We start from the raw sequence: 7453 nt of genomic DNA, 5'->3' as shown, positions 1-7453 counted from the left end.
GGTAGGCTTCAGCGATGCGATACCACAGTCTGTCAATATGTTGGTTGGCACCGACATAGGGATCCTCGACTACTGAAACCCAAGCCTTCGCAAGCGCGACATTTTCCCACGGGCTCCATACCGTCCTCTTTCCAGTCTCATCCTCACCCTCCTCCTCTGCCACCGTTCGCGAGGAAGAGCCCGGGGCTTTCCCCTTGCCATTGCCACGTCCCTTCCCCCTGCCTGGAGTCTCCCTGACTGGAGATAGCCCCAACTCCTCTAAAGAGAAAGTTTCCAAGCTGGTGAACTGAGTCTCCGGAACATAAGTGGAGGGGGGTATCAGTAGACAGCATATCGATAACTGGCCGATAGACATCGTCCGCTTGTGGGCCCCTGCCACCCCCTCTCCCGGCATCATCCCCGCCATCATCCCACCCATCCCCATCATATTTGGGGTCATGTCCCCCATCCCCATCCCCCGCCCCGGCATCATCATATTTGGGGTCATGCCCCCCATCCCCATCTCCATCCCCATCCCCGGTATCATCATATTTGGGGTCATGCCCCCATCCCCGCAGCCCTGGGTATCATACCACCCATCCCACCCATCCAATTGTACATATAAGGGGACATCATCCCACCCATTCCACCCATCCCCGACATTGTCGGAACTGTTGTCGCATTTCCGCTAACGTTTCCCTCCAGGTCGATGGGAAAACGCCGGAGTCTGCGACTCGCTCGTTGCAGGGGAGTTCCTATCGTTCTCCATTAAGTAGAAATGAAATTTGTAGTAAAAGAAGAGAGAAACTTGTTAACACAAGTGGTGCGAATGAAATGAAGTTCAACGAGCCGTATATATAGAGTTTAAAAAAAATTAATTACCGGACGTCCGACCCAAGCGGACGTCCGCCCGCCCGTCGCCCGTACGTCCGAGGACACCCGACGTCCTCACGGGACGTCCGTATCCGACCTTCGACGCCACAATGGAGGACGTCCCGGTCGCCCGTCGCGGACGTCCGCCATTGGAGAAGCTCTAAAGTAAAACTGAAACTGTAAACTCAAACAACTGGAAAAAATTACAGTCATTAGCGAGTTTAGCAAGAATATGGAAAGATGATAAAAAAATTGAGATAAGGATTCAAAGCTCACCGTTCGAGGTGACATATTCAGAGAACTGGTTGAAGACTTGGCCATGCAAGTGGCCGCAAGTACAGTATCTTAGCCCAGAAGATGTTTCACAAGAGTTTGTTGATAAGGAAAAAGAAACAGAAATGCAGAAGGAAGATCTACTGTCAAAGCCGGAGCAAATTAGATCCGAGCTTGCCTTACTGGAACAGCCGTTTATCAAGGATGATAAAGTAGTGGTAAAGGACTGGGTGAAGCAGACCATTGCAACGATTGGAGAAAATATAAAAGTCAAGAGGTTTATCCGCTACAACCTCGGGGAGGGTTTTTAGAAAAGAAAAGGCAGAACTTTGCTGCCCAGACTGCGGCTAAACCAGTTTCAACATCTACAAACCAGGAGCCTGCTGCTTCTGAGACCAAAGAAACCGTACATGAGTAAGTATATGATCTTTCATAGCATTTATTTGTGCAAATTGATGCGTATTTATTGATACCAATGAATAAAAAAACTGGACATGCAGTAAAGATGTGAGAGCAGATTTTAGGCTGCTGAGTTTTAGCAGCTCTAATCTCACTAAGTAGTTGCTCTAATCTTACTTTCGCCTGCTTGGATGTTCATAGTGTTGAATGATCTTGCTGTGTTTATCTTTTGTCCTCATCTTCTACAAGTATCTATTTCTTCTTATGAATAAGCTAATATGGTTTGATGGCTACTTTAAGGACTTCAAAAGCTGCAGTTTCTGCTGCGCGAGGAAACTAGAGCTGGAATGATGGACTGCAAGAAAGCTCTCTCAGAAACTGGGGCCGGGGAGACCTTGAGAAGGCACACGAGTATCTGAGGAAGAAGGGGCTTGCAGCAGCTGACAAAAAATCGCTGCTGAAGGGAGAATCGGATCCTATATTCATGATTCCCACATCGGAGTTCTGATTGAAGTTAACTGTGAAACCGAGGAGTGAAAACTTCAAAGAATTGGTTGAAGATCTGGCGATGCAAGCTGTGGCCTCCCCACAGGTGCAGTACGTATCAGTTGAAGATGTCCCAGAAAGTGTTGTTACCAAAGAGAGAGAGCTGGAGATGCAGAGGGAGGATCTTCAGTCGAAGCCCTAGAGCATAAGAGAGAAGATTGTTGATGGAAGAATCGCAAAGAGGCTCGGAGAGCTGGCTCTTCTGGAGCAACCTTACATCAAGAACGATACGATGCTCGTGAAGGACCTGGTGAAGCAAACTGTTGCTGCATTGGGGGAGAACATCAAACTCTTGGGGAGACACGTGATGCAGTAGTCGAAGAGCAAGCCTGAGACGCGCGGTGGGGAAATTCCACTCTCATTTCGGAGAGTGAGACCTGTAAATTTTGATATGAGCTGCTCAGTGGAGCTATCTCTACACTGCCGGTATTAGAAATGGGCCACTCACCTCTTAAAAGGCCTCATAAGGGGAGGGTTATCCACACTTATATATATTAGATGGGATCTTCACCAAGTCGATGTGGGACAGAATTTAGAGAATTTAACACGCCCCTCACGTGTGGGCCGAAAAGGACATCGGTCTTCCATCACGTGGGTAGGCAATGCAAGAGAAACCATCATCGATGTGGGCCGGAAAGGACACCGGTCTTCCACTCGTGAGGTAGATAAGAGATAAGAGAAAACCATCATCGACTTGGGCCCGCTCTGATACCATGATAGAAATCCATGGGTTCCATCCTAAAACCAATTGGTTTTAAGATGGAACCCATGGATTTCTATCATGGTATCAGAGCGGGTCGCCGACTGTGGGTCAAATTTGACTGACCCAGCAGTATATCCGGGCCGAAACCGAAAAAATGACTGACCCAGCACAGTATATCTGGACTTAAAAATTTGGGCCAAGTGGTCAAACCGATCGAAAAAAAATTGGGCCGATTGTCCAATCGATTAGAAAAAAGTCCAACCCCTCCAAGGTTCACCTTGAAGGGTTTGGGGGAGGGTGTTGGCAATTGAAACTAAAAATATAACATATAACTGTCTCACATCGGTGTCAAGATAAACTGAAACTAGTATGTAAGTCTCATGAACCCCTCCTCCTATTACCAATTAGTTTTAACTCCTCCTATTACCAATTAGTTTTAAGATGGAATCCATGGATTTCTATCAGCAGGTATTTACTTTATTCTTTTTGTTAGAACAAAACGCAGTTGCAAATGTCGAAACTTGGAGGGAGAAATTTTGATTGTGAAAGTACAAAATTTTGTAGAGATTTTAGTTTTTGAAATAGTACAAATTTTCGTTATTGCTTTAGAAGTTCGTTGGATCAAGTTCATTATTTCTATGACCAGTCTTGATTCTTAACAACATGTGCTTTTCTAACAATAATAAGATACACATGTCGCTCACCCTTGTACTTTTATACCTCTTGATAAATGTTGATAGTCATTATTCAAGAAACAGTGTATATGTAGAACCAAACAGCATGAAGTCAGTGTAATTTGTGGCATTGCAGCTGCGTCACACACTCCCTCTTCATCATTATTATTATCTTTAAATTAATTATTTTGTTTTAAGTTTAGCATTTCATGGATTGCCATATCATTAGTACGCCCTCTATCCCACAATGAGTAAGCCTTTTCTTTAATGCACAAGAATTAAGAACGTGGTGTTTAAATAGATAAGTGCACATAAAACAAAATAGATAAATAAATGGAGAGATTAAATTTGTTTTTTTTTGCCTATATGATAGTTTTTTATAACATCACATCCTTGGTGATAAATGAAACCCTAGGGATACATACCATTGGAAGGTCGCCACAGCCATATGAACGAGAAGAAGCTGATATTTGCAAGTTCAATTATGGACGACTGCCTTTCGACATTGCCCCATGACGTATAGATACGACAGTCATTCTTGTGGCATATTTGTATCACTATTCTTTATAAAAAAAAGTTAAGAAAAATTTGAAAAAAAACACTCACTTACCTGAGGACACAAAGAAAAGATTACTACCCAATTCTCGTAAAACAGAGATACTTCTGTTGGAATTTATTCATTAGAATTAGTGCAAAATACGGTGCTGCATTCACTTCTTTTCGCTATAAATTGTAATAAACGACAAACAATGCAATTGAATTGATATCCATTATCCATTTCCAAATTAGAGATCAATATAATCCCCTAAAACTTAATTACAAATATTCCAAGAGCGTTTTCTTATTTATATAGTTTGGTGGACCATGTGTTCACAGAAAACACAATTATACATAAAGTTATTTTAAATTTTGGTTGCAAGCACGTGCAACATTTCTATCCCACCTAATCTAAACTAAAAAAATGCATATCATCATCATACGCAGTGAATCTCATGAAATTTAAGAACTCACTGCTTATGATCTCACATCAATAATTTTACCCAAGTTCATTCATGTAGCCCAATAATCAGATCCATTCTCACTCCCAAAATCTAGTGTGCATGATAATGGAACCAAGCACAGCCCCCTACTCTTTAAATCCTTCTTCCCATCTTCACATTTCTAATTAACACCATCAAATATAAAATTAATTTCGTTAGTAGTATGTAAAAAAATATTTTGTTGGTATGTATATATATTACTTACATGTGGTTGTGGTTGTGGTTGCGGTTGGGTGATGTTTCCTGATCCAGTGGCCAAGTACGGTAGGCTAAGGGCATGCATATTTCAAGGGGGAATTTCATACATATAAAAAAACAAGAATTTTCTCCTAGCTTGGAAAAAACATAAAAAAAAAATCATGAAATTAAGTGCAACAAAATGTCACCTCAATTTGACGTTGAAGGAATCTAATGTATCCAATTGCTTCCAACAACACTGAAGCTGTGTCAGTCTGCAATAAGATTTATAGAATGAATTCCTTTAATTTACAAACAAAATATACGAAGCTTGACATCATATAGTACTATTCATGAAAGTGATATATATGTTCACCTTTAACCCTAATTTTCGAGGACACAAAATTCTATTAAATGATCTTTCACATAATTATGATAAAATAAGAAAATTAACCCTAATTGTGGGGCCAATAAATATTTAGTATGTTGAATATGTTTACCTTGCCGAAAGGGGAGACGAGCTGGTGAAGGGCTGTAATCCTGTCTCCCAGTTTTTCCTTTCTCACCTATTTTGAAAATCAAATCATGGTCGCAATTTCGAGATATCAGCAAAATTAAGTAATAGAATTATTAATTCAACATCACATCTAAAAACATTTCTCTTTCTATGTGGGACTATATGCTTAATACCAGCAAGGGGAATATGCAGTGGCGGAGGGAGAGGAGACAATGGGGGTAGAGTGTACCCAAAAAAAGTTTTTTTTAGTAATATTATATATTTAAAATAATTTATTATAGGAATTTTATAAGTTAAGAAAATGCATTCTTTCTTTCCAATTCCTTTTTTTCCCTGAAGTTCGACAGCCACACCTCCTCAAAACCTCCATACCTTATTTCTTTTAAATTCTCAAGTTCATCACTGATTTCACGGTTTGTAAAAGTAATCACGAAATTGGAAGGTTATCAAAGTAGCTCTTCTTTACTGAATTGTTTTTTAATATTGAAAATTTATACTCCCTCCGTCTCGCACTACTCGCACCTTTCCTTTTTGGCACGGAGATTAAGGAATAAGTGATAGACAAAGTCAACAATTACGACTGTAGGTATAAATTGTTACTAAAATGGAAAGAGTGCAAATAACTTGGGACGCCCAGAAAGGAAATAAGTGCAAGTAGTGCGGGACGGAGGGAGTATATCTTAGGGATTATGGTTTTTGTGGTTAGATGTTCCTGATTGATGAAATAAATGATGTCAGAGATGATTAACATGAATTGAGATAGAGTTTGAGATAAAATCTTGCGGAGAACTAATCTCTTTGGTCTGTCTCCTCCTAGTTTGGATTATTAAGCATGAATGCACAACATTATAATTGAATGGTCAATATTTATTTTGACAAATTTTGTAATGACATCGTGTGCAGGAAATAAAATAAAAAGTGATGAGAAAACAATCCGATCTTCGACAATTTATGTCCAAAAGGAGAAAAACTCATGATAGTTCAAGCTCTCCGGCTTCAAGCACTCCACTTTCAAGCTCTCCACCTTCAAGCTCTCCGGCTTCAAGCTCTCTACCTTCAAGCTCTCCGGCTTCAAGCACTCCACTTTCAAGCTCTCCACCTTCAAGCTCTCCGGCTTCAAATTCAATTGGTATTGTATCTCCTTCAGATGCTAGTGTGCCATTACTTGAGGAAGAATTGATTTATGATATCGAAAAACTTCATTATGATCCTATTAGAAGAACCGATATAATGAAATATCCTCCAAATGAGCGAGATACAATTAGGAGGGCGTATATTATATAATGATTTATCACATGACTCGCACTCCCGAATATAAATTCCTGGATCCGCCACTGGGAATATGCATATATTGAGAAACGACAAACAAGAAAGGACAACTTTATTATGACATAAAATGAAAAACTTGATCATAAATTAAAAAAGCTGCCAACAAAAAAAAAATAAAGTGGGTGACTCTAAAATTGACTTGATTTTGAGTTACCTTGATGGCAGATTGGGCTAAAGTTGTTGGATTCATCTTCGATTTCTTGGCAGCTCCACTCTTGCACTTCATCAAAATCTAAGTACCGATCACATAAAAATCCAAGTTATGATTAATTTGATATTTTTACAATTTCATCACAAAACTATAATCTAGCTCGATAATTTAAATAATTTCACATTGATGGTTTATCTTACCTCGGATGATTTGGGAGGCCTGAATTCAAGATTTCCGATGTAGGTCTTCGGTTGCTCCATAGTCTTATCATCTTCTCCAGCAAATCCTCTGCACATTTAATCAAATCAAAGCAATTCAGCATGTGAGTATAACCTAATTTTTACAAGGGTTTTGGAAATAAATAATAGTAGCAATTTTTTCGTATAATTAATCAACATTTTGGAATATTAATATGCATGACACCCTCCAATTTACTCCATGCATCAAGAAGTGAGAGAGAGAGTTACAAGACTAGTTGGCTCCATGAGTGTGGAAACTCCTGAGAGGCGGGGCACGAGGGAGGCGGTGGCGCGGGTGATTGGTGAGGCTGAGAGGTATGATTTTGCAGCAAAGGGTGGCCGTTAGTGGTAAACCAGTTGTTGGCACCGGCGGCCACCATTTGCTGCAGCGGAAGAATCCCTTCATTAATCTCTATTTCACTAAAGATAAAATCAAAAGTATTCAAATGGCTTAATTTGCTTTCTACTCTCTATTTTACTCACTCGAGAGAGACCTTTTATTTTGTCTTTTCACTTTCGCTTTAAGCCCACTTTTTTTCTTCTTTCAAGCTCT

At 40.1% G+C, this 7453-nt stretch overlaps 2 protein-coding genes across 3 annotated transcripts; both read right to left on the bottom strand.

Annotated features, from left to right (window-relative positions):
* Positions 1–4226: 4226 nt before the first annotated feature.
* LOC121789312 (transcription factor bHLH68-like) lies at positions 4227–5551 on the bottom strand. Its single transcript, XM_042187792.1, has 5 exons — positions 5546–5551; positions 5165–5230; positions 4874–4939; positions 4693–4764; positions 4227–4608 (listed from the first exon to the last, which is right to left on the bottom strand). Exons 1-5 carry the CDS (start codon positions 5549–5551, stop codon positions 4498–4500), a joined length of 321 nt encoding a protein of 106 aa, XP_042043726.1. The 3' UTR covers positions 4227–4497.
* A 483-nt stretch (positions 5552–6034) lies between these two features.
* Positions 6035–7453, bottom strand: LOC121789311. 2 transcript variants are annotated; one of them, XM_042187790.1, is made up of 4 exons: positions 7129–7453; positions 6862–6949; positions 6665–6742; positions 6035–6515 (listed from the first exon to the last, which is right to left on the bottom strand). In XM_042187790.1, exons 1-4 carry the CDS (start codon positions 7278–7280, stop codon positions 6384–6386), a joined length of 450 nt encoding a protein of 149 aa, XP_042043724.1. In that variant the 5' UTR covers positions 7281–7453; the 3' UTR covers positions 6035–6383. The 2 variants fall into 2 exon arrangements, with proteins under 2 accessions (XP_042043724.1, XP_042043725.1); XM_042187791.1 differs by having other exon boundaries at positions 6035–6391.

The sequence above is a fragment of the Salvia splendens genome, unplaced genomic scaffold (assembly GCF_004379255.2).
Source record: "Salvia splendens isolate huo1 unplaced genomic scaffold, SspV2 ctg205, whole genome shotgun sequence".
Lineage (NCBI taxonomy): Eukaryota > Viridiplantae > Streptophyta > Magnoliopsida > Lamiales > Lamiaceae > Salvia > Salvia splendens.
This window is presented reverse-complemented; position numbering and strand designations above follow the sequence as displayed.